We start from the raw sequence: 25,032 nt of genomic DNA on the forward strand, positions 1-25,032 counted from the left end.
GCAACCCAAGATGAGTCCTCACAGGACCAGCCATCTGGAGAGCCAAGAAGTGAGAGACAGTTGTCACTCAGCCAAGCCCCGCCCCCCCATGGTAGGGAGTACCCTCAGTCCTGCTGGCACAGGCTGCTCCCTGCCACAGGACCTGTGTACACACAAAGGCACCCATCCAGAGCACCCTGTGGCTTAGGAGACTTTTCCCCCTCCGGAAGGCGCGCATCTGCCTGTGGAGTCGCAGGTAATAGTGGGGACACGGTTACCTTAGGGTCAGCTTGGTCCCCACTCCTAACCGCAGGTTACCTCAGACACTCAAGGGAGAGCCACAGGTGACCTCCAGCCCTGACTAGTTACTAAGAGGGAACAAGGCCCATAGAACAATGGGCTGGCTGAGACCCAGGGCCAGAGGAGGATCACCAACCAGATGGCTTCAGCTCATCCGCCAGCCTGCCTCCTCCCCTGTGAGGCCAGCCAGTGTGTCCGCATTGAGAAACCGCAGCTTCCCTGTCCTGATGTCTAGCCCAGGAGACAAGCCCAGGCTCGGGGGCCTTCGTGGGCCACCCTGGCATCAAGGATTCCCAGAAGCCACCAGAGGGTCTCCAACAGGTTCCTTCCACCTCTGCAGAGGCTTAGAGAACCCAGAGCGAGGTATGTTAGCTCGCCAAACGACAACAGTGGAGCCAGGCTGGCCTCAGCTCTAGGCTCCTCTGTCTGAGTGGTAACTCCGAAGCCTGCTATGAATCCGAAATGACCCAGTCTCAAGTCCATGCTGTGCACTTGCACTCCAAGCAGATTAATTTGCTCCACCTCTGCCTGTCAGACCGAGTGGGTACTAGCAACACCTCCCTAAGAAAAGCAGAGGTCTAGGTCTGTCCTGAGGGGACCAGGACGTCGTCACCCACCCTGCAGAAGCCTTGCGCACCAGACTGGACTGTGTGACCCAGGGTCTGAGCTGCCTTGCCACATCCAGCTTCTCACGTGCCAAAGGTCTTAACATCTGGGCAGTCCAGCCCCTCGTTCTCCCACAGGGTCCCAAGGCTGTGATGAGGGGACAAGAATGTGCCAACGAGGCAGATCCGGCTCGCTACTCTCTACGGTCACCTGTGGACTTTGAGAGGAGGGGGAGGAGGGGAGCGAAGGGGAGGAGTGGTGCCGCAGAACGCTGGGCGGGGCCAGCAGGCGGGGCCAGGCCAGTGGGGAGGGAGCCTGTCCCGCAATCTCTGAGGCACTGTGCTGCCTGCTGGTTGCACACAGGACACGCCATGAAGCTGGCCCTCCTGCCATGGATTATGATGCTGCTGGTGACAATCCCAGGCCCCAGGCCCACAGCAGGTATGCCCCACTCTGCCCTTTCCGACCCCTCCCTGTTCATCTGCCTGATCAGCCAGGCCCTAAGCAGACACCCCTGTGGGTTCATCGTTTGTCCATCTGGCAGCCCATCTGTGGCTGTGCTGGGGAGTACTGGGAAGACATTCTGAGGCTCTTGGTTCTAGACACTTCTGGTAGAGACGGGAGGTCTGAATCAAGACCGTCCTGCACTCACTGGACGCTTGGAGAACATGGCCTAGGGGGAGGAGCAGGGGAGACCAAAGAGCCCTTGGCCTGCACGCCAAGCCCCAGTGAAGGGTGTGATCACATAGGGAGCCCCAGCTTCTGTCTCTTCCTTTGCTGGCCCTTACCAGCGGAATCAAGAAAGTCTAGCTTGAAGGCCGAGGCTTCCAGCCATGGGCCTCTCCCTGAGCTGGGCTGGGAGTTACCAGCCCACAGTCCCCTGCCTCACCCCGTCTTCCATTGCAGGAAAGTGTCACCACCCTTCTTTTATCTCCTAGCATCTTAAAGCATCTCCCCACACCCCTCACAGTCATTAAATCCTTTGCCAATAAATATTTATTGCTGCTCTTGAGTGCAAGCACTCTTAGTGAAGTGGGGCTAGTGGCTTAGGCCCAGGCCTGGTCTCCTTCATCAAGGGCCTGGGAAGGGCCAGGTGGGAGACATGATCTGGTCTGGGAAGTTAACACCCCCCCCCCCAGTCTGGGCCTTTCAGCTCTGAGGCTGAAATGTGGCCCTGCCACAGGTCACCACGGCCCACAGAGGAAGGCCTGGACAGGATGTCCAAAGCTCCTGGCAGTGTCCTCCCAACTACATTGTGCTGGAATACTCACTGGAATGTCCCTCCTATCCCCTAAAAGGGAGTGTCCTGACTGCCTTCACAGAGGGTGGGGCTCTCTGGGATTCAACTCTTACTCTACCCCCAGAAAGAGATGGGGAAAGCTCAGCCCAGACACCATTCCCTCCCGGACCTTGACTAGGACTCTTCGTGGCTGTGCGCCCCTAGCCTAGGCAAGCAAGAGGACTCCTTTCTAGCTGTGAGCAGCCATTCCGTTACCTGGGCGGAGATGGACCCAGCCCACGGGGCCAGTAGCTTTCCAGAGCAGTTTGGTAGCCAGAGCAATTCCTGGTCAGCATCCGTGGATGCTTCTCGTGGACTCCAGAGGAAACCGGCCCTGGATGTAGGGTACTTGACCCCAGTACACAGGGCTTTCTTCTCCAGGCAACCCAAGGAGCTGCTCCCTGCGCTGTGGGGAACAGGAAGGCCTCTGCTCTTGTCATCCAACCTGCATGGGCCTCCACAACTGCTGTGAAGACTTTCTGAACTATTGCCTAGAGATCTCACCCTCCTCAGGCTCCATGATGGGGGGCAAAGACTTCGTGGTGCAGCATTTAAAGTGGCCTTACTCTACTGATGGTGTCTTTTGCAGGTGGGGGGCCCTAAGCATCTGGGTCACCAGGGCTCCCACACTCTCAACCCATTGGGGGGGGTTGGAGATAGCGCCCCTGGGACCAAGGGCAGGCAGGAGGGCATAGGAACACCCTAGCCTAACCTGTTCCCTGAGCAACAGTATAGGTCTTCCAGAGCTGTTGGCTCAGGCTGGCTCTACCATCTCTGTCCCTCAGGTTTAAGGACAGTGTCCAGACCCTTGGCTATGTGGACAGCTTGAATCGAGTGCACTGTATCTCACCCTTGCTCTATGAAAGCGGCCACATTCCCTTCACCATCTCACTGGACAATGGCCGTTCCTTCCCCCGCGCAGGCACTTGGCTAGCTGGTGAGTCCTCACTCTGCCGAGCTGGTCTAGGCTGTAAGCCTGTAGACGCCACCCTCCCTGGGCCCTGGTTCCCATCTGCAACACAAGGCCATGGGACTTTCCCCAACGCTAATCCATGTACACTGATACTAGACCCAGTCTGCCTACCTACCTGTCCCTCTGGCTGAACCAGTCCCTTGGGCGAGGGTTTCTGTCACTCATCACGCCACCCCGGCATCTAGACCTGAGTCCCAGACCACAGGGAGTTGGAGCTGTGGAGTCCTCATCAAGGTGGTTCAGATCCAGACCTGGCCCCTGGTGGTCCCTCAACAAGGGGCTGTGGAAGGGCCAAGCGAGAGGTGTAATCTGACTTGGGGGTCTCAGCTCTCCTGGCCATGGTGTCTTCCTGCCAAGAGACCCCGAGGGAGACCACCATCTAGCTGCTTTTCGTGTTTGTTACTGAGAGGTTCTCAGAGCCTTCCAGGTCTCTTGTGCCATTAAGTCTTTACTCATTCCTCACTCACCCCCTGCCCAGCACATCCCTACAAAGTATCCGAGTCCGAGAAGAGCCAGCTGGTGAATGAGACCCACTGGCAATATTACGGCACCGCGGCGGACACCGGCGGAAACCTCAGCCTCACCTGGAACGCCTCACTGCTGCCCATGCCGGCTGTCACCATTGAGCTGTGGGGCTATGAGGAGACAGGTGGGGCCTGCCGAGGGCTGGTAGAGGTGTCGGGAACTTCAGACACTCCGACAGGAGAAAATGCATCCCAGGTGGGGACGGAGGCAGGGGCATGGGAAGCAGTTGGCAAGTATAAAGGAAGAAGGGATTTGAGGCCAGCATTGCAGATGAGGAGGGTTTCGCAAGCTGGATGAGAAGAACAGCAACAGCTTCCGGCATGCATGGTGGGCCCCAGATCCAGCAGGAGTGGTGGATGCTGTGGCCTTTGAGTAGACAGTGCATACTGAAGACAGAAGCAGCCACCTCCACTCTATCTCCACTGAGCCTGGCATGAACCAGAGCCAGTGATTCAAGTGTGTCCTCACTGGTCACCCAAGCCGGGGACCCCGCTGAAGCATCAGAGTGTGCCTGTCCACAGGGACCATCTATCTATCCATTTGTTCTCTTTCCATCATTCGGGCAGTCCGTTCCAGAGACTGAGGGGAGGAAGGGGTCGTTGGAGGGCTGACCCAGGTCTTCTTTTCCTCTAGGAAAACCCTACTCTGAGAACTGGATGGCAAAGTGGTCCTATCTGTACTCTCTGACTAGAAACACCCCCAACTCTGGCTTCTTTACTTTCACCCCCGAACCTGCATCTCCTGAGCACCAGAGGTGGAAAGTAGGTGCCCTGAGGATCAGCAGCAGCGGGAACTATGCAGGACAACAGTAAGGGCCTCATCAGCCCGTGATGCGCCGGGATCACCTGCCTGCAGACTGCAGAGCTTGCTGAGGAAGACCTGGGGGGTCAGGTGCTTAGCAGCCAGCCCCAAGCTGGTGTGTTATTTCCTTTCTACCGCAGGGATGTGCTAGCCCTCTGGACCAATGATCACGCGCTGGCCTGGCACCTGGGTGATGACTTCCGGGCAGACTCTGTTACCTGGGCCCGTAAACAATGCCTGGCCTGGGAGGCACTGGAAGATCAGCTGCCCAACTTCCTGACAGAACTGCCAGACTGCCCCTGCACACTGGCCCAGGCCAGAGCTGACTCTGGCCGCTTCTTCGTAAGCCCCTGAACCTATTAGGGCCCCCAGAGAGCGGGAGGAGGACAGGAGGGACCAGCCTCCCTGACTGAGGTAGACAGAGGCCACCAGGAGGTAGGGTGGGATCTGAAGGTCTCCTCGGGGTTGGTTCCCAGGGAGGAAGGGAATGCAGAGCCCAGATAAACAGCTCCTGGATACTCTGCAGACTGACTATGGCTGTGACATTGAGCATGGCAGTGTTTGCACCTACCACCCAGGGGCTGTGCATTGTGTGCGCTCTGTGCAGGCCAGGTGAGCTACCCGACCAGGGGTGGGGGATGGGCAGGCCTTCGGGGCAGCTGGTAACAGTGGCCTTGACTTGCTGTCACCCTAGCCCCAGGTATGGCTCAGGCCAGCAGTGCTGCTATACGGCAGCAGGCACCCAACTCCTGACCTCCGACTCCACGAGCGGCAGCACCCCTGACCGCGGCCACGACTGGGGTGCACCCCCATACCGCACCCCTCCCCGTGTGCCGGGCATGTCCCATTGGCTCTATGACGTCATGAGCTTCTACTACTGTTGTCTCTGGGCACCTGAGTGTTCCCGCTATATGAAGCGGCGGCCCTCCAGTGACTGCCGAAGCTATAGACCGCCACGCCTGGGTGGGTGCTGGCCTGGGTGCCTGACGGCAGAGGGAGGGTCATGCCTGATTGGAAAATGCCGAAGAAACCTACCTGACCCTCTGATTTCACCCCAGCCTCTGCCTTTGGGGACCCCCACTTTGTCACCTTCGATGGCACCAGCTTCTCATTCAGCGGGAGTGGCGAGTACGTGCTGTTGGAGGCGACGTTAAGTGACCTGAGGGTGCAGGGACGGGCCCAGCCTGGGAAAATGCCCAATGGTGAGGCAAGGCTCCATGGTCTCTATTTGGGGGTGGTACTGTTGGGTCATCCAGGGTCATCGACAGGAGCCAATCCCGTGCTGCACCCACCACCTAGGCACCGAGGCCCGGGGCACAGGACTAACTGCAGTGGCTGTCCAAGAAGACAACTCCGACGTGCTAGAGGTGAGGTTGACTGACAGCCCTCAGGTCCTCCTGCAAGTGTTGCTGAACCAGAAAGCACTCAGTTTCACTGAACAGAATTGGATGGACCTGAAGGGTGAGTGGCACGGCCAAGCATGACCCAGAGGTTACCTATGGCTTTCATGCTGTCCCTAGTCCTGGTCATAGGCTGTGGTAGAGTCTGGGGCTCAAATACAAAAGCAAGAGTTCCTTGCGACTTGGAGAGGTCAAGACCCGCATGGCCACAGGTTGGGGGATCCGTGCCCTGTTTGTGACTGTCTTAGGCCAAAGAGAGCAGCTGCTCAGCCTGAGGTCTGTTATCATACCTTCCTATCCATGGGAATGCCTGTCGTAACTATAGGGCCTGCTCAGAGCCCTGAAAGGCCCTAGCATACAGTCCTCCATATAGCCCACAGAAGCCTAAAGACCACGATGATGCGACTCATCTCTCTCCTGTGGTCACTTGTTCCATTTTCAAAATCCACTGCAAAGACACCAGCCCTACAGATTGAAGAACACAGGTTGGAAGATTTAAGAACACAGGCGGCCAGGAGCCACAGCCATAGCACCCAACTCTCTTGCCACCAGGCTGTGCTGCCCCAGAGTTGGACAATAAAATGGTTCCTAGTGGGGATGGGTGAGAGCATCAGGTACAGAGACCTTCAGGAAGGGCCACAGCCAGCCAGGCTGCTGTCACATTGGGGATTGACCCTAACATGTAGCCTCAGCACAGAGGAGGAGGAGTCCCTTCAGGGGATGGCGTTGAGGCCATCTGGAGTGGGACCGGAGTGTTGGCATGCCTGAGTCAGCAGGCCATGCTAGGTACATCTTCCTCTTTTCCTACAAGTACCCTCTACACTACCCTGGTGCTATGTCAAGGGTTGGGGGGGGGGGGGGAGGGAACTCTAGCCCATCTCTACTTGTGGCCAGGTATGTTCCTGTCAGTGACTTCTGAGGATAAGGTATCGATCATGTTGTCATCGGGGGCTGGCCTTGAGGTCAGTAAACAAGGTCCTTTCCTGGGTGTGACCATCCTGCTGCCTGAGAAGTTCCTGACCCACACTCATGGTCTACTGGGGACACTCAACGACAACCCCAAAGATGACTTCACCCTGAGCAATGGCCAGGTCCTGCCCCCGAATGCCAGTGCTCAGCAGGTGTTCCAGTTTGGAGCCAACTGTGAGTGACGGGGTGGAATAAGCAGGGCAGGGAGGGTGAGGAGGGGTTGGACAGGGTGACTTGTGGATCAAGGAGAGAAGCTTGGCTGTGGCAGGGAGCTGCCCCCACACAAGACTGACACCTGTCTCCCCAGGGACTGTTTCCAGCACCTCTTCCTTGTTCACCTATGACTCCCAGTTTCTGGTCGACAAATTCTTGAACCAACCCAAGCATGACCCCAACTTCAAACCACTCTTCCCCAATGAGATCACACTCAGACCCAGCCAGGGAGAAGAGATGGACAAACTGTGTGAGAGTGACCGTTTCTGCATCCTGGACGTGATAAGTACAGGGGACCTGAGTGTGGGCAATGCCACCCGGGCTGCCCACCAACTACACCAGCAGCGTCTGAAGAGCCTGCAGCCTGGTAGGGAGCGGGAAGGGGGGGGGGTCGTCCAGGGGTGGACCCTTCGGGCTGTTGAGCCTTGTTCGGTGGCCAGCAGCTCAGGCCTGTCCTCTGTGCTCTGCCCCTATCCCAGTGGTGTCCTGTGGCTGGCTACCCCCACCTTCGAATGGGCACAAGGAAGGCTTGAAGTACCTGGTGGACTCCATTGTCCGTTTCAGCTGCAAAAGTGGCTACAACTTGGTAGGGTCAGAGTCTAGCACCTGCCGAGCGGACGGTACCTGGTCCACGCCCACCCCAGAGTGTCAGCCAGGTGAGATGCCCCCTCCCCTGAGCGGTCTTGCCTCTGCACGCCCGCCTGTGTCTCCTTGCCCACTGTCACTCCTCTCATCTGCCAGGACGGAACTACACCGTGCTCCTGAGTATCATCTTCGGAGGCCTGGCCATCGTGGCTCTGATTTCTATCATCTACGTGCTGCTGCACCGCCGCAGGAAGAGGAACATGTAAGAGTCTCCCCGCCCGAGGACATCACTCAGGAGCCCCCACCCTCTGTCCCTCTTTAGCTTTCTTAGGTCCTAGCAGCAATTGGTGAGACCCGTGTGCCACTTTAAACCCATATCCGTTACAGGAACATGTGGAGTTCACAGCCCTGAGACAGGAGCATGCTTGATCTACAGCATCATGCCATGTGGTCGCCAAGACCCAGCCTCCCAGGAGAGGCCCAAGTCACATGTACCCTCGTCCTATGATTCCCACATCTAATTATCTGTGCCTTCAACACGGTGGACCTATTACCTGTGGCTAACCTGTCCTTTTGACTGAGGCATGATGCCAGGTATTCTAACTCCTGAGCCTCACCCTCTCCTCCATCTGTAACCTGCTCTACGTCTGTCTAGTGATTATGGCTCAGATTCCTCAGACTTGAAGAATCCTCTTCATGTCTTGTCCTAAAACTGGAGTGCTTGTGTCCCAAGCCCAAATACTCCTGCATTGGAAGCTCACAAGTCCCTCACTCCCCAGGGCTTGATAGACTGAGGCCTGGCGCCTGCCCTCCTGTGAGGGCCCCCAGAACTGAGCTGCCTTGGTTCCTGCACCGTGGCCCAACTTGAGAGCCCCGGGTAGGCCCAATCCCACAGTGAGGAGAGGCCTCGGGGCCTGAGCAGAGAGAGCGAGTCCTCCGGCAGAAAAAGAGACACCCTTTGCTTATCAGGCTTGTACTCGTACCTCTTCTGTAGCAGACTCAGGAATACCCTTCCCTGCCTGTACAAGAAGAAAACAAGCTCACGTTACCTCTTCCCTGTGTGTGTCTGCTTGTGCCTCAACACTAGTCCACAGCTGCCTAGGAGGTCACCCACTAATAGATGGGAGGCTGAGCCCTGGCCTGCTTCCTCTGCTCCTGCTCCACCTGACCTCGGCTCCCCCAAGCTTTTCCATATGTAGGACTAAGAAGAGTCACAGAGGCCGGGCGGTGGTAGCGCACGCCTTTAATCCCAGCACTCGGGAGGCAGAGGCAGACGGATCTCTTTGAGTTCGAGGCCAGCCTGGGCTACGTAGTGAGTGAGTTCCGGGAAAGGCACCAAAGCTACACAGAGAAACTCTGTCTCAACAAAACAAAACAAAACAAAAAACTAACAAACAAACAAAAAGGAGTCATGGGAACTAATGAATGAAAAGGCTGGGGCTTGCAAAAGGCTCAGCAGGGCCATCACGTTGGGCACCTCAGGAGATGGAAGAGACAGGTGCCCTCTGCCTAGTCCTACCTCCTCCTCAGCCAGGTGCCTGAGTGTCACCCCCGAGGGCTGGCCATAGTGACACTGGTTCCTCTATTGTTTATGAGAGTCCTTGTGTCAGGAAGGGCAACATCCCACTCTGATGTTCCCTTCGAAAAGATGCATGGCCCAAGCCTGGCCTGGGCTCCAAACCCTGCCCGGGTGCCGTCACGGTAAGGGCCCATGCCGAAGTTCTCAGATGACTAGAACCCATGTTCCTCAGCCCAGAGACGTCCAGAAGCTAGGCACAGAACTAAGCCTCTTTTATTTGACCTGTTCACTTAGTCCTGGAGCGAATGCCGTGGGAACACATATCAGTAGCCAGCAGAAGGACCAGCAGGGCCCAAAGGCCCCTGAATGAGCGTTGTGAAGGTCCTCGGCAGAGTAGGGTAGGCTCGGAATTGAACATTATGTCTCAAAGAGTGTGGCAGAGCTCCACCTACTGACGAGTGTATCTGGGACTTAGTGTCCCAGGGGCAGCCACATGAGGGCAGAAGAGGGCAGCAACAGTGAATGCTGGTGGCTCCAGAGCCTACCTAGGTGATTGGGGGTGACACCCCCTTGCAGGCTTGCTCACGCTCCAGGCCAAGGTTCCTGCACACCCCATGTCCCATATCCCATATCCCCCCGACTCAGAAATCTCAGGAAGGTTGTCCAGCTGATACTGGCTGAAGTGGAGTCCAGCCTTCCCACCTTAGCTTTACCCGTAGCCAGAAGTCCTAGCCAGAAGTCCTAGCTAGAAATGGAAGAGCTGAGTGGGCAAGGGCAGGTCCCTCGGAGGATTTTCAAAGAACCACGTGATGGGGCGCATTATGTGTAAACGACCGGTACCTACAGGCTTGGGGGATGGAGCACCTAGCGTGTTACAGGAGGGGCCGACCTCATAGGTTCTAACTTCCCAGCAAACACCCTCCCCCTGCACCCCCCCCCCCCCCCCCCCACTGCTCCATTTTTCTATTTCTTTAGGTTTGCAGTTCAGGGCTTGGTAGGACTGAGGGTTTCTGTCTTGGCTGTCAGTCTGGTACTTTCACAGAGGAGGTAAAGCAGGACTTGTCTCCCACTTCCTGAGTCCCCCAGGGGGTCCCTGAGCCAAGCTAAGCCAGGCTTGCCACTGAGTGAGAGGTGAGCTTCTTGGACAGGGCCTGTACACGTGGGAGCAGGGAGTCTCACGGGGAGTAGCTGCAGGTCCATCAGAATACCCCAGGAAGTCTCTACACCAGGACCACAGGAACGCTAAGCCGAGGGTGGCGGCATGCCTATAGTCTCAGCTACCCAGGAGACTGAAGCAGGAGGACTGCTTGAGCTCATAAGTTTGAAGCCAACCTATGCATCATGTCTCTTGAAAAAGGACAGATTGGAACCTCAAAACCGGTCCGGTCAGGGTCATTTCAGTTAAGGGAACAGCCTAAGAACTTGTGGGCCTGCCTGGGGAGCAGAGAGATAGGTAGGGGACACTCGAGGCGTCTCTCTGGCCAGGGCTGAAGCATCCAGACTTCATCGTGAGTAAAGCATGGCCTACTTTGACCTGCCATCGTTCCCATGACGACACAGGATGGGCCCTAGACCTGTGCCCACACCTCCCATCTAAAGAAGGGAAATGGGTGCTCTGGCCCCAAACAGCTGCTGTTCTTAGTGCCAAGGATAAGCTGGACTGGGAAGCCCCGTCACCTCACGGGGACTTTCCTGGGGGTCTAGAGAAGCCAGGTGCTACTCGGCCTGTGTGAAGGTGAAAGTTACCAGAGCAAGCCAAGACCCTCAGAGCATGGAAGGGCCTTGACTTCAGAGATATGTCTCTCTAACGGCAGCCCCAGGGGCCTGCAGGAGGGCAACACTGGGAATCTTCAGACAAGCTACCCCTAGTTACACTGGGAATCTGCAGACAAGCTACCCCTGGTTGGAGTGAGAATATGCAAATATCCAAACCCAGTGGTCTGCCCTCCAGCTCTGGTACCCACGGGCAAGGGTCAGACAGTAATCCAGGGGCCGAGAAACGGGTGATAGGAGAACCAGCAAGGCACCTGCAGGATCCTAGTGTCGCCTCTAGACAGAGAGACAAAAGGAGATGTGTGTTCCCAGGTGGATGGGGCCCAGGAACCAACAGAAGCCAGAACAGTGAGGTCACATGGGTATAGTAGAGAGTTACAGATGCAACAGTATCATTGCAGACTCTGGCCACTGAAGCAGAGGAAAGTACCTGCCTTTCTTCTGTCTCCCAGACCTGGGAACTTGAGGAGCTAGGGCCTGTCACTGGCTAAGAGCAATCGGGAACAGACACAGCGGGAGAGTGTGAGATCCTTCCTCTCCTACCAAAATGGTTCCCTTGAAAAGCCTCCATAATGGCTGAGAGTCAGTGGGTGGGGAGCGGCAGGCTTCTGCTGGGCTTGCTCGAGAGGCGCCTGTCCTCAAGTTCAGTGCCATGAGGACAAAGAGGTGGTTAATGTGGCATGTGTGGCCCTGGCAAGTCAGGAAACCAGTAGGAGGTGCCTGGCTCCAGCTGAGTGTTTGAGGGTGAGCAGATGCCTGCTCCTGCCTCAGCAGCCTATACCCACAGACCCACCTTCCAGCCATGCACTATACTACATTCCCAGCCTCCCTTAAACCTAGGATGGTCGCATGTCTAGCCAGGATTCTCCCAGCCCAAGCCTATGAAATCCACTGGCATCCCTCTAGGCTCTTGTCGCCCGAAGGGTAACGTTGGAAGCCATGCCAACCAGTGTCCCAGCTAAGTCCCAGCATGGGAAGGCCCCCCTCACCCCAGTCTGCTCAGCCATCGTGTAGAACTCTGAAAACAAGAAATACACTTCTTTTGTGATCCAGCCGTGATGCATTTGGGGCAGGTGCTTGTTGCCGCAGAGGGTCCCTCTGAAGATAAATTAGAGCATGGTAGTCCCCGCCCCTAGTCCCAGCACTTGAAGGGAAGCTGAGTTTCAGGCCTGGACTACATAGTGAAACCCTGCTGCAAAAATAAATAAACAAACAAATAAATATTTCTGAGACAGTCTCACTATGTAGCCTTGGCTAGCCTAGAGCTTGCTGTGCGAGACCCGTGCTGATCTTGAACTCATGGAGATCCGCTTGCCTCTGCTTCCTGAGTGCTGGGATTAAAGTTGTGCACCACCATAAAAACATACTAAACATCAGAAAGAGAGCTATGAAAACCTGGCCTTGCCTTTTGTGTTAGCTTTGAAGCTCATTGTAGAAGCTAAAGCGGCCTCCAGTTGAGAAGCATTTCACCGAACACGGTGGCAGCTGAGCACCCTGGCTGAGGTCCCCCTGCTGCGGCACACACCGTCACATCATGCAGTCAGGTCTGGCTTCCTTGGAGAAGCAATCTCCACAGGCTGGCTGATGAAGCAGGACACACATCACCCTCCGAGAGCCAGATGCCATGCACACACACACCCATACACACCTGACACCCTCAACCCCATCATTGCACAAGGATATCTCTCTGGTTTTGCTCTTTGCCAAATGGGGGTGGGGGGGGCAAAGCCTTTGTCAGTTTACCTAGGCTGCCTATTTCTCTTTCCTTCCTCTTCCTTTGATTAGGATGAGCACAAGAGAGATCCTCTTGCAATAGCGGACAGGAAGAAATGTCCTTTGGGGGCTTACCCTCCCCACTGATGATCTGTGAGATCCACTTATTGGGGGTTAACAGAGCCTAAGCCTGCACGTGTCCTACACTCCCTGGCTTCAGCCTTCAGCTGTGTAGAATCCTGGGCCTGATGTCCGATGAAGGGTCCCAGCTCCCGAAGGGAACCTTCGTCGCCCGTGGCAACAGGAACAGGTGGCAGGGCGGATGCTTCCTCCCGGGATCCAGTTTGCACAGGGTGTTCCAGCCAGCTCTGGGCCCCTGCCCTATGTCACATTCTTTCCTTCCCAACTTCCTGCCGCATGGATCTCAAGTTCCAACACAGAGCAGTGGACAGATTTAGAGACAGCTGGAGCAGCCCTCCCACAGCTGTGGGACCTGCTTCTCCCATAGCTGCAGGCATGGATGGACTTCTGGGGATCAAATCCCAGGCTTCATACTCGCTGAGTATGGATAAATGTTTCCTCAGAGACCCCTATTTGCTAAAGACTTCATCACCAGCCCTTTATTGGGAGGCACACTCTAGTGGGAGGCCTTCAGGTCCACGGCCATGCCTGAAGACCCAGACTTTTTTCTTCTGCACCCAGCCTTGAGAGGGGGCTTCTTTACCCAGATCTCTGGTACAGCAAAAGAGAGAGAAGACAAGAAGAGAGAGAGGAGGAAGGAACCACTGAACCATCTGTCCCAAGCATTCCATGTGCCGGCTGGCCTTTTTCCTCTCCCCTCTCTTCCCTCCCCTCTCTTTTCCTTCTTCTTTCCTTTTTGTTTGTTTTTTAGAATCTGTGTAGCCCGGTCTGGCCTTGAACTCACTATCGAGCCAAATTAGCCTCAAACTCACCCTCCTACCTCAGCCTGCCAAGTGCTGGGATTATAGGCGTGGGTCCAGCTTACGGTGCTCTGTTGTTTACTGGCTCATTTATTTCTTTTTTAACGGAATGTAATGAAACGTTTTTGTTTTAAAGATTTATTATGTATACAGTGTTCTGCCTGCATGTATGCCTGCAGGCCAGAAGAGGGCACCAGATCTCATTACAGATGGTTGTGAGCCACCATGTGGTTCCGGGGAATTGAACTCAGGACCTCTAGAAGAACAGCCAGTGCCAGATCCTCCTGGATCAGGCCCCTTTCTCATGGGGGGCTAGTGTGAGCTACCAAGCCAGGCTTCCTTCCTCCTCTCTCTCTTCTTGTCTTCTCTCTCTTTTGCTGTACCAGAGATCTTATCTAATCTTTTTTTTTTTTTTTTTTTTTTTTTTGGTTTTTCGAGACAGGGTTTCTCTGTGTAGCTTTGCGCCTTTCCTGGGACTCACTTGGTAGTCCAGGCTGGCCTCGAACTCACAGAGATCCGCCTGGCTCTGCCTCCCGAGTGCTGGGATTAAAGGCGTGCGCCACCACCGCCCGGCGATCTTATCTAATCTTTTGCGTTTTGGATAAATGTTTCCTCAGAGACCCCTATTTGCTAAAGACTTCATCACCAGCCCTTTATTGGGAGGCACACTCTAGTGGGAGGCCTTCAGGTCCACGGCCATGCCTGAAGACCCAGACTTTTTTCTTCTGCACCCAGCCTTGAGAGGGGGCTTCTTTACCCAAGCACTTCAGTATGATTGACACCACAAAGCCCCCAAAGCATCATGAACTGAAACCTTCAAAGTAAATCTTGGCTTTTTTTTTTTTTTTTTCAGACGAGGTCTCGTGTAGCCCTAGCCGGCCTCAACTCGCTGTGTAGCTGAAGATGATCTTAAACTGATCTAGTTGGTTCTACTCCTGAGGCTGGGATTACAGGCTTGCACCACCGCTCCCAAATTCAAAATCAACCATCCCTCTCCCCTTCCTCTTCCTCTTCCCATAGGAGTTTGCTCAGAATCCCAGGCTGACATTTAATTCCTGAGCCTCCATCCAGATCTCACAGTTCATCTGTAGTCTGATTCATGGACTGGTTTTTTTTTTTTTTTTTTTTTTTTCTCTTAGGGCTGGTTACTTCACTATTTGAAAGTCATGGGATGGTTTCTGTTTTCCTGTGACTGTTTTGTTGTTTAATATTTCATAATTAGGTTTGCAAACCATCTGGATTAGATTGTTTGTTCAGGTGTGGGGGGGTCAAACTGCAATTGTTCCTGTCCAAATGACTCAATAGTTCTATTGAAGCTGTCCCTTTTCCACTGCACTGCATGTCCCCCCCGTCAGAGGTTGGCGTCCCTGCTCTGTTCCGTTGGTCAATCTGTTTACTTTGTAGGGATACTACACTGAGTTGATGACCACGCCTTCCTTCTGCACGGTCTCCAGATAACTGTCCCCGCCCCGATGGTTTTCCTTGCTTTTTCCCATTACTGGGGTTTGGAACCCAGAACTCTAGCATGCTATGCAAGCCCTCTACCACTAAACACACCCACCGCCCTACATTTCTCCCTTTTGATTTTTATGCCTCGTGTGTGTGTGTGTGTGTGTGTGTGTGTGTGTGTGTTTACTGGCCAGGACTTCCCTTATATGACTACTGAAAGGAAAAGATAAAAGTAAATGATTTTTATCTTGACCCTGATGTCAAGAGGAAGGATTTTGTTTTGTTTTGCCATCTAGTATGATGCTTTACTATAGATTTTTTGTGAGCATTGATGCATTAATTTTTATTGCTAGATATTTGTTTACTAGACATAGTTACTAGACATTTACTAGACGTAGTAAATTTGTTTACCAGACACTGATGGGTTAAACAACTTCTCTATACCGTAGGGTTTTGTTTTGTTTTTTAAGCCACATCCTATCAGATGGAGAAAGTTTCCTATTTCCAAATTTTTATCATGAGTGAATGTTGCCAAATTTTATCAAATGCCTTTCCACATCGATTGACGCGGTCAGTTTTGCTTCTCTCTTTATTCTGTGAGGGTGCTGAATCATCCTGCTTGTTTTTCTAACATTTAACGCTTCTTGTGTTCTTGGTGATGGGGTCTACTCCACATCCTTGTGTTTAGCTCGCTCACATCTGGCTTTACATCTTGGTTCTAAGGGCACCCTTGGCTGCTCTCTTAGAGATCATCAGGTTTTGTTCTCAAAGTTACGCTAGCCTGACTAAAGACTGGGAAACGTTTCCTCTCCTTTCTGGAAGAGTCTGTGAGAGACTGCTGCTGTTTTCCGGCTCTGTGTCTGCAAGGATTCACGGAGGAAGCCTTTCCCTGTGAACTGTTTATTTTGCCCTCGCCGGATCTCAGCGTTGTTCTGATTTATGAGCTTGGTTGAGTAACTTTTTGCATTTCGAAAGGGCCATTGGAAGTGCTCTTACTGTGGACAAGTGAGTCACCTCCTTGGTAATATTTCTAATGGACAAGTGAGTCATGTCCCAGTGAGGATTTTTAATGGATCTTGGCCTTTGGTTATAAATATTTAAATATTAAAGAAATTGGCCCCACATCATAATATGTATTGAAAATTTTTTCCCTTAAGTTTTCTACTGGTTATTTATTTTTCCATATTATCTTATGAAATTAAATTTTTTTTTAATTTTTATTTTTTTTATACAGGGTCTCATTATGTAGCCCTGGCTAGTCTGGAACTCCCTACATAAACAAGACTGGCCTTGAATTCACAGAGATCCTCCTGCCACTGCCTCCTGAGTGCTAGGATTAAAGGTGTGTACCACCTAAATTAAAATTTTAATTTTTATGTTTAAATAGATCAGTTTTCTTACTAGATGCACACTTATTTTATTCAAGATATAAAATATGATACTTTTTTTTGAGACAAGATCCCACTGTGTAGCCCTGGCTGGCCTCCAACTCACAGAACTCCACCTGTCCTAGCCCCTGAGGGCTGGGATTAAAGGTATGCACCACCTTGTTCAGTGACGACTTCATTTTTCTAATTGTTTTATTCTTGTGTATGTGGTTTCACTTTTAAAACAAGTCTTCCTTTTTGTTAGCATATATTAACAATATAAAATAAAGGGTTTATAGTTGGGCGGTTGTGGCGCACACCTTTAATCCCAGCACTCAGAAGGCAGAACGAGGCAGATCTCTGTGAGTTCAAGGCCAGCCTGGTCTACAGAGCGAACAGGACAGGCACCAAAACTACACAGAGAAACCCTGTCTTGAAAAAAAAAAAATAAAATAAAAGTTTATTTTAGTTTTTCAAGTTTTTTTTATATTTTATTACTGCGGGACAGAAGTGCTTATGCAGAATGATGCCTATGTGGGGGCCAGAGGACAGCTTGGGAGACTCAGTTTTCTCCTTCTACTCTGTGAATTCTGGGAATTGAACTCAGGTTGCCAGCCTTGGTTAGACCCTCTGAGCCATCTCACTGGTCCTAATTTTTTAAATTACTTTTTTTCTCTGCACTAAAGATAGGACCCAGGATCTTACTATGCTAGGCAAGTACTGCACCCCTGGCTGTCATATTTTATTCCTTTTTTCCCCTGGCTTTTTGAGAAAGAGTCTTTCTTATTATATGGCCCTAGCTAACCTGGTACTTGTTATATAGCCTATACTGGCCTTGAATTTCCTCTGCCTCTGCCTCTTAAGATTACAGGCGTGTGAAGCCGCACCAGGGTTTGTTTATTTTTTATTTTTTGGTTGGTTGGTTGGTTTTGTTGTTGTTGTTACACTGGGGGATAGAAAGATGATAATGTGTAGCAGTTTCCTCCAATATGAAAACCCTCCATCCTGCAGAAAGCTCCTTAAGACAGAAAGGAAACAAAAGAGCTTTAGGAAGTCCCTAAAACTGATCAGATTCACTTGGCCCCTTGTTCCCCAGAGTACATAAGCTGTAAAGACTGCTGAGAGTCACCCTCAGACAAGCCAAGCTGCAAGACTCTCAGAAGAGGCTCAGACCAAGCTCACTTGGTGGAAGAAACAAAGTTAAGGAGCCTGGAAGAAGTAGAGGCCAGTGGGACAGCCTAGAGCGGTGGTCCTCACCCTTCCTAACACTATTTTAATGTCGTTCTGAATGTGGTGGTGACTCCCAACCATAAAATGATTTTCAATGCTACTTCATAACTGTAACTTTGCTACTGTTACGAACAGTAACATAAATATCTATGTTTTCCAACGGTCTTAGACAACCCCTGTAAAAGGGTCATTGCTCTGCCAAGGTGCCTAGAAGCAGCTCAGGCCAACTGAGCCACCAGGCAAAGACTCTCCAGCCTGCTGAGCTACCTGCAGGCTGTGAAGTTGCTCTGGGTTCCCAGCTTTTGTGAGCTCCCACTCGTGCTGGGGTAGATGAAGCAGCCACCCCCTCTTACAACAGGACTGAACCTAACAGGGCCAGTTGTTTTTGGTTTGTTTGTTTTCAGGGACCAGTTTGCTAAGACCTGTGCCCCATATTCTCCTACCATCCTATGTTGACTCGTGTCTGGCTTCAATCAGACCTTCAGTAAGTACATCCAGTCTGGTGGACAATCAGGGTCCTACCCGGCCACCAGCAGGAACTGTTCTTGCTATTTTCAGTCAGACAGACCCCTGACACAGCAGACAGACCACAGCTGCTGACCAGATGTCATGAGCCAATCATAAAACGATCCCTGTACTAGTAAGAGTCTATACAAAATCACTTCTAAGTACACTTAACCGCAGCTGGAATTCCCCTAAAAGGAGCCTGCAAGCTTCTCTCGAGGTCACCATTTGCCACCTTGTCAGATAGTTTGACCCCAGCATGCTGAAATCGTTTATTAAACGTTCTCGTTGATCGCATACATGACTGGTGGTCTTTTATGGGACTTCTCGCGGACCCTAACATGGGCTTTGGTGATGCTGCTGTCTTCAGAGTCCTTTCTGTTCCTGTCAGTAACCCCTCACCTATATTCCTGTAAGTAAGCCCAATAAAACTCACTGGTTCACCAAGTTGGACTTTGGTGGTAGCATCCGTACTTTGGCCTGTCCTCAATTCCCTATCTGGGGTGAGTAGACATTTATTCACTTCCCTCCAGGACTATCGGTGAGCCAATCAGTTTATTGGGGTCACTTTCAAGTTCATCTGTTCTGCTCTGGGATTTATTCTGGGTCGCCCTTGGATTATTAACACTCCAGTAAGCTAGCTCATCTGTGAAGCAGAGATCATTCTAATTCCTTTCATTAGAATTCTATGAATTGAGGCCAGGTATTGTGGGTAAATACCTTTTAATCTCTGCACTCAAGTGGCAGAAGCAAACAGATCTCTGTGAGTTCAAGACCAGCCTAGTCTACATATAGTCTCAGGCCAGTAGGGCTACATAGTGAGACTCTGACTAAACAATAATAATAATAATAATTCTATAAATTAGGTAGGTAAAGAAATAGACCTAACCCATGGTCAATGCCCAACAAAAATTGTTATTGTTTTAAGATACATATTCATTGGCTAGAGAGAACACTTGCTGCTTTTTCAGAGTATCGAAGTTTCTGGTGTCCATATTGGGCAGCTCACAACCACATGTAAATTCAGCTTCAGGGTATTTTGGTACCCTATTCTGGACTCCTTGGGAACCTGCACTCACATACACAAACCTACACACACACACACACACACACACACACACACACACACACACACACACACAGAATTTTAAAAAGTATATATAATATACTTTGTGTTAAGAGATCCTCCCTCCATTCCATTCCTCCTTTAATGTTTTAAATCATTATTTTGTTTTGAGACAAGATCACTTTCTCTAGCCAGGATGTCCTAGAACTTGCTGTGTAGTCCAGGCTTGCTTCATATTCTCAATCATCCTGTCTCTGCCTCCCAAATGCACTACTGTGATTCCACAGTAGTTTGGTTTTGTTTTTGTGGATGGATGGTGGGGGGCGGTGATGGAGAGATGGCTCAGTGGTTAAGAGCACTGGCTGCTCTTGCAGAGGACTGAGATTTGATTCCCAGAATACGTAGGACAGCTCACAACAGTCTGGAACTCCAGCCCCAGGGGATCCAACGCCCTCTTCTGGTTTCCTTGGGCACTGCATGCACTTGGTGCATGGACACGTCTGCAAAACACCCATGCACATAAACTAAGAAAAGAATTGCTGTGGGGGTGCTGGAGAGATGTCTCAGTGGGTAAATGTACTTACTAGTCTCATAGAGGATTGGGGCTTGGTTCCCAGGACTCACATGGCGGCTCACAACTGCCTATAACACCAGTTCCAGAAGATTCAAAACCCTCTTCTGGCCTCCATGGGCCCCTGCATGCAAGTGGTGCCTATACACTCATGCAGAATCACACATGTATACACCTAATTTTTTTAAAAAGATTTATTTATTTATTATGTATACAGTGTTCTGTCTGCATGTGTCCCTGCAGGCCAGAAGAGGGCACCAGATCTCATTACAGGTGGTTGGAGCCACCATGTGGTTGCTGGGAATTGAACTCAGGACCTCTGGAAGAGCAGTCAGTGCTCTTAACCACTGAGCCATCTCTCCAGCCCCCTAATTTTTTTTAATCTTTTTTAAAAAAGGCTGTGTAGCTAGTGAGATGGCTGTATTGGTACAGGCACTTGCGCCACAAGGTGGCAAGAGACCTGACTCCCAAGAGCTGTCCTCTGACCTCTACTTGAGTACAGTGGCACGTACCCCACTTTCCCACACACAAAAGAGTGAAAGCCAAATGCTGTCAAGTGTCAAATGCTTCTTCATTCTTTGTGGAGATACCCTGTGGCTTTTCTTTTCCTTTCTTTTCCTTTCTTTTCCTTTCTTTTCCTTTCTTTTCCTTTCTTTTCCTTTCTTTTCCTTTCTTTTCCTTTCTTTTCCTTTCTTTTCCTTTCTTTTCCTTTCTTTTCCTTTCTTTTCCTTTCTTTTCCTTTCTTTCTTTTTTTAAAAGATTTATTTATTTATTATGTATACAGCATGTATGACTGCAGGCCAGAAGAGGGCACCAGATCACATTACAGATGGTTACAAGCCATCATGTGGTTGCTGGGAATTGAACTCTACCTTTGGAAGAGCAGTCAGTGCTCTTAACCTCTGAGCCATCTCTCCAGCCCGGCTTTTCTTCTCTAGGGAAAGATCAGAGATAAGAGTCATGTTTGCACAAATACCAAGAAAGCTTTCTGGAAGTATTAGAGCCAGCTCCACCCAAACGGGTGGGACATGCTGTTCTTTTGCCAATGTTTTATGTCGGAGTTTGCATTGTACAAGAGGCACATTTGGCCTGTGCATGTCTTTGCCAGGTTTGAGATAGACACTGGCTTCATGAAGTTAAGTGCGGACATTTTTCTCCTTGCTTTACCTGTCCAACGCATAGAAGAATTCTCTAGTCCTAATGGCAGGACATGCTTTATCCATAGAACTTTGCAAAGGGGGATCTAGGATAGGCTTGCTTGGTTCAGGCAAGGGTCTCGATTTCTTGAATGGACACTGTCCTAGCGTTTCTACTGCTTCGATGAGGCTCCCTCCTTTCAGATGACTCAAGCTTGTGTCAAATTGACATAAAACTAGCCACGATGTGTTGAATGTTGTGACACACAGCTCTAATCCCAGCACTTGGGAGGCAGAAGTGGGTAAGTCTCTGAGTTCGAGGCCAGCCTGGTTTACAAAGTGAGTTCCAGGACAGCTAGGACTACACAGAGAAATCCTGTCTCAAAACAAACAAACAAACAAACAAAACCCTAAACTAAAAAACAAAAACAAGAAAAAACTAGCCTTGTCAACTTGACACACAAACATATCGCTATCACACCATGACCTTTCCTTGGTCATCCCCAAGGTCACCAATTAACATCAACATCACAATATAAAACATTTACAAACTTAATGTCCCAGTCTTTACAAATTCAAACCCTTTAAAAGTCAGTCTCTTTAAAAATCCAAATCTCTTTTAAAAATCTAAAATCTCTTTTGAAATTCAGTATTTCAACTGTGGACCTCTGGAAAATCAAAAATAAGTTAAATACTTTGTCACTTCCAGAGGGGAGAACCAGGACACAGTCACAACCTGAACATAACAAACCAAACTGCAAAAGTGTAAGTAACTCAACGTCCAGTTACCTGGGATTCACTCACGATTTTCTGGCTCCTTCAAAGAGCATCTCCACTTCTCTGGATCTGCCCTCTGCAGCACACACACAGCTCTTCTAGGCTCTGGTTGGCTCCACACCTGCTGCTGTTCTTCGTGGTCATCCCATGGTACTCATATCTCCAAAACGCCAGGGGCCCTTGGTGCAACTGGGCTGCACTTTCACCAATAGGCTCTCTTCAGGGATGCCAGCCCTGCCATACAGCTGCTCCCCATAGTCCATTCATGCCTTCAAAACCAGCACCACCTGGGTGATTCTGACACTACCAGGTTCAGCAGCCAGCAGAAGGTACAACCTTGGCCGCCTCTGGAACACAGCTTCTCCGTGCTGACTCTCAGGAACACTTCCCAGAAGATTTCACCTCAGTGATGCTGGTCTCTTGTTAATCACAGCTGATTCTTCAGCCCCAGCTGAACAGCATCCATTGTCCCAGCAAAGCAAGGATTTCGCTTTAGTGGTTCTGGTCTCTTGTTAATCACAGCTGATTCTTCGGCTCCAGCTGACGAGACACCACAGATTCTTAGCTCAAATGGCCCCAGGAGAGTCTTTGCTTCCCTCTGGAACTTCACAAGCCAGGCCTCCATCATCCGGCACTGCTCTAACATTCTTATCTTCCAAGCTCCCTCAGAACAGCTCACTGAGCTCTCAACACTCAATGGCTCTTTTACCCCAAAGTTCTTTTTTTTTTTTTTTTTTTGGTTTTTCAAGACAGGGTTTCTCTGTGTAGCTTTGCGCCTTTTCCTGGAATTCACTTGGTAGCCCAGGCTGGCCTCGAACTCACAGAGATCCGCCTGGCTCTGCCTCCCGAGTGCTGGGATTAAAGGCGTGCTCCACCACCGCCCGGTTTACCCCAAAGTTCTAAAGTCCTTCAACAATCCTCCCAAAACAACATGGTCAGGTCTGTCACAGCAATACCGCACTATCCCGGTCCCAATTTGTCTTAGGTAGGGTTTCTATTGCTGTGATGAAACACCATGACCAAAGCAACTTGGGGAGGAAAGGGTTCATTTGGCTTACACTTCCATATTACTGTTCATCACTGAAGGAAGCCAAGACAGGAACTCAAGCAGGGTAGGAACCTGGAGGCAGGAGCTGGTGCAGAGGTCATGGAGGAGAGCTGTTTACTGGCTTGCTTTATGTGGCTTGCTCAGCCTGCCTTCTTATAGAATCCAGGACCACTAGCCCAGGGATAACACCACCCACAATGGATTGGGCCCGCCCCATAAATCACTAATTAAAGAAATGCCTTACAGCTGGATCTTATGGAGGCATTTTCTCAGTTGAGGGTCCCTCCTTTCAGATAACTCTAGCTTGTGTTAAGTTGACATAAAACTAGCCAGAACAATCGCCAATGTGTCTAGATCTTTGTCCTTAATGTCACGTTCATTAGTTACTCATATTTGACATAGCAGCAAATAAAAATACAAGATGCCAAATAAGCCTAAATTTCAGATAAATGGCATTTAGTTTAAATATGTCCCAAATATTGAAACTTTATTTATATTGTCCTAGAAAGTATTTTTGTCAAAGTTTTTGCCTTTTTTAGAAGAATGAATAATATTTTATTATATTTTAACATCTTCTATATCTATATTTGTAGTTAGTTCTCCATTCTAACATATTATTTTATGCAATTACACTTCCTTCAATTTATTCAGTAGCTACTTTATTACATATAAATAAATATTAGATTATATTCTATATTATGTATGCTCACCTTTCCCAAAGCCCTAGGGGTTGATGTTTATTTTTATTATTTTTATTTTGTTTATGTGTATATATTGCCACCTTGGTGGAGGCTGTTTTAGAGGTAGCAGGTCTAACACTGTGGCTCAGGAGTCAGGAAGCTCTTGAGAAAACAATCTCCTTTACACATGCCACTTACTTAGAGCAGAGTCTACACTCCAAGCCACCCACCTACACCATTATAGAGAGGCTACTTCATGCTGTTATTGGTAGTCCCAGCCAGTGGCTCCACCTCTTCCAAGGCATAATACACTGCTCAAAACTGCTGTTCTAAGGAGAAAGCCTAGGTTAGCTCTTTCAGAGCTAGGAGCAAAAGCCCAGAGCTGCCTTTTGTATTGGTTCTTACCAGAAAGCCCAGCTCATGCCATTTGTCCCACAACTGAAATGGTAACAGGTGCCCATGGTCTGAGATGGGCTGCTAAGTCTTGGCCATTGCAGGGGCTTGCATTTGGAGGAGCCCAGGTGCATGTGACGCCCTTCCATTTCTAAGTGTTTGTTTGTTTATTGTGGTTCTAGGGAACACAAGGCCTCAGACATGTCAGGTGAACACTCTACCACTGAGCCACAGCCCCAAATCCACATGACTTCCTTCCTCCCTTCCTAATGAGTGGACACAGTGGGCATAGGCATTGGGCTAGATGAAGAATGAAAGCCACCAACTGTCCATGAGTCCTGCAAAAGCCTGATCGCCCTTCCCCATAGGGAAGATTCATGCTTTATCTCATAGCACGTCTGCATTTGAACAGGTTTCACTGACTGGAAGAATTTATCTGGGGACTGGGCAGGCAGTACAGTGCTTTCTACCCACCCCTTGTGTAGAGGCATGCAACCATCCTCTAGTGTCCTGTAAGAGAGGACAACCTGTACCAGCTGGCATGCTGTCGTGGATACAATGGAACCAAACACCAGCAGCGGGGAATGTCTACTGGTTTTCTTCCCAAGTGAGCATGAACTGGTCTTGTGGGTCCAGTTTCAAACAAATGCCGAACCAACATTAGTATAGGACAGCACTCGTGGAGCTGAGTGGGCATGACACCTGCTCCCCCATCCAGCCCCCTGGAAGTAGGTACTGTTGGGCACCGTGCTGCAGATAAGAAGCATCACCTTATTTGACTCCCTGTAACTTACGTTCATTTTCCAAGTTCTTCCATTTGACTTTTTCTTATTGACCAAATAGAGACATAGAAGTTTCCATGAGCAGGTTGTAAAACCACCACCTTTTAAAAATCCATTTCCTCCAAACTCAGTATGCCCACCAGGCAGCTAGATCTGCCCGCTACTTATCACATGATACTCTTCCGTTGACATGCCTCTCCTGTGCCCAAGATGGACCAATCCATAAAGGGATGACTTCCCTGGGTCCAGCAGGCATTGCACAGATAAATGAATGGCTTAAGGGCCCAGTGAATAGCACTGATATGTTATCAGCATCATTTCCCACCACAGAAATGTCCCCTCCCTCTCTGCCCCATGGTCTACTTATCCAGGCAGTCTGGTGCTCATAGGGAAGCAGTTTGAAGGTTTTTCCAAATTCAATTCCACACCACTGTAGTCTTACACAGTTCCCTG

At 50.5% G+C, this 25,032-nt stretch overlaps 1 protein-coding gene across 1 annotated transcript; it reads left to right on the top strand.

Annotated features, from left to right (window-relative positions):
• The first annotated feature begins 1,204 nt into the window (after nt 1-1,204).
• Nucleotides 1,205-8,701, top strand: Susd2 (sushi domain containing 2). The gene is made up of 15 exons (XM_059281671.1): nt 1,205-1,326; nt 2,546-2,753; nt 2,950-3,101; nt 3,616-3,786; nt 4,296-4,470; nt 4,604-4,805; nt 4,990-5,075; nt 5,158-5,426; nt 5,522-5,665; nt 5,763-5,924; nt 6,758-7,006; nt 7,140-7,412; nt 7,525-7,701; nt 7,787-7,892; nt 8,018-8,701. The coding sequence occupies exons 1-15, from the start codon at nt 1,257-1,259 to the stop codon at nt 8,040-8,042; spliced, it is 2,469 nt and encodes an 822-aa protein (XP_059137654.1). The 5' UTR covers nt 1,205-1,256; the 3' UTR covers nt 8,043-8,701.
• Nucleotides 8,702-25,032: the final 16,331 nt, after the last annotated feature.

This window comes from Peromyscus eremicus, chromosome 16_21 (assembly GCF_949786415.1).
Source record: "Peromyscus eremicus chromosome 16_21, PerEre_H2_v1, whole genome shotgun sequence".
In the NCBI taxonomy this organism is placed as follows: Eukaryota; Metazoa; Chordata; class Mammalia; order Rodentia; family Cricetidae; genus Peromyscus; species Peromyscus eremicus.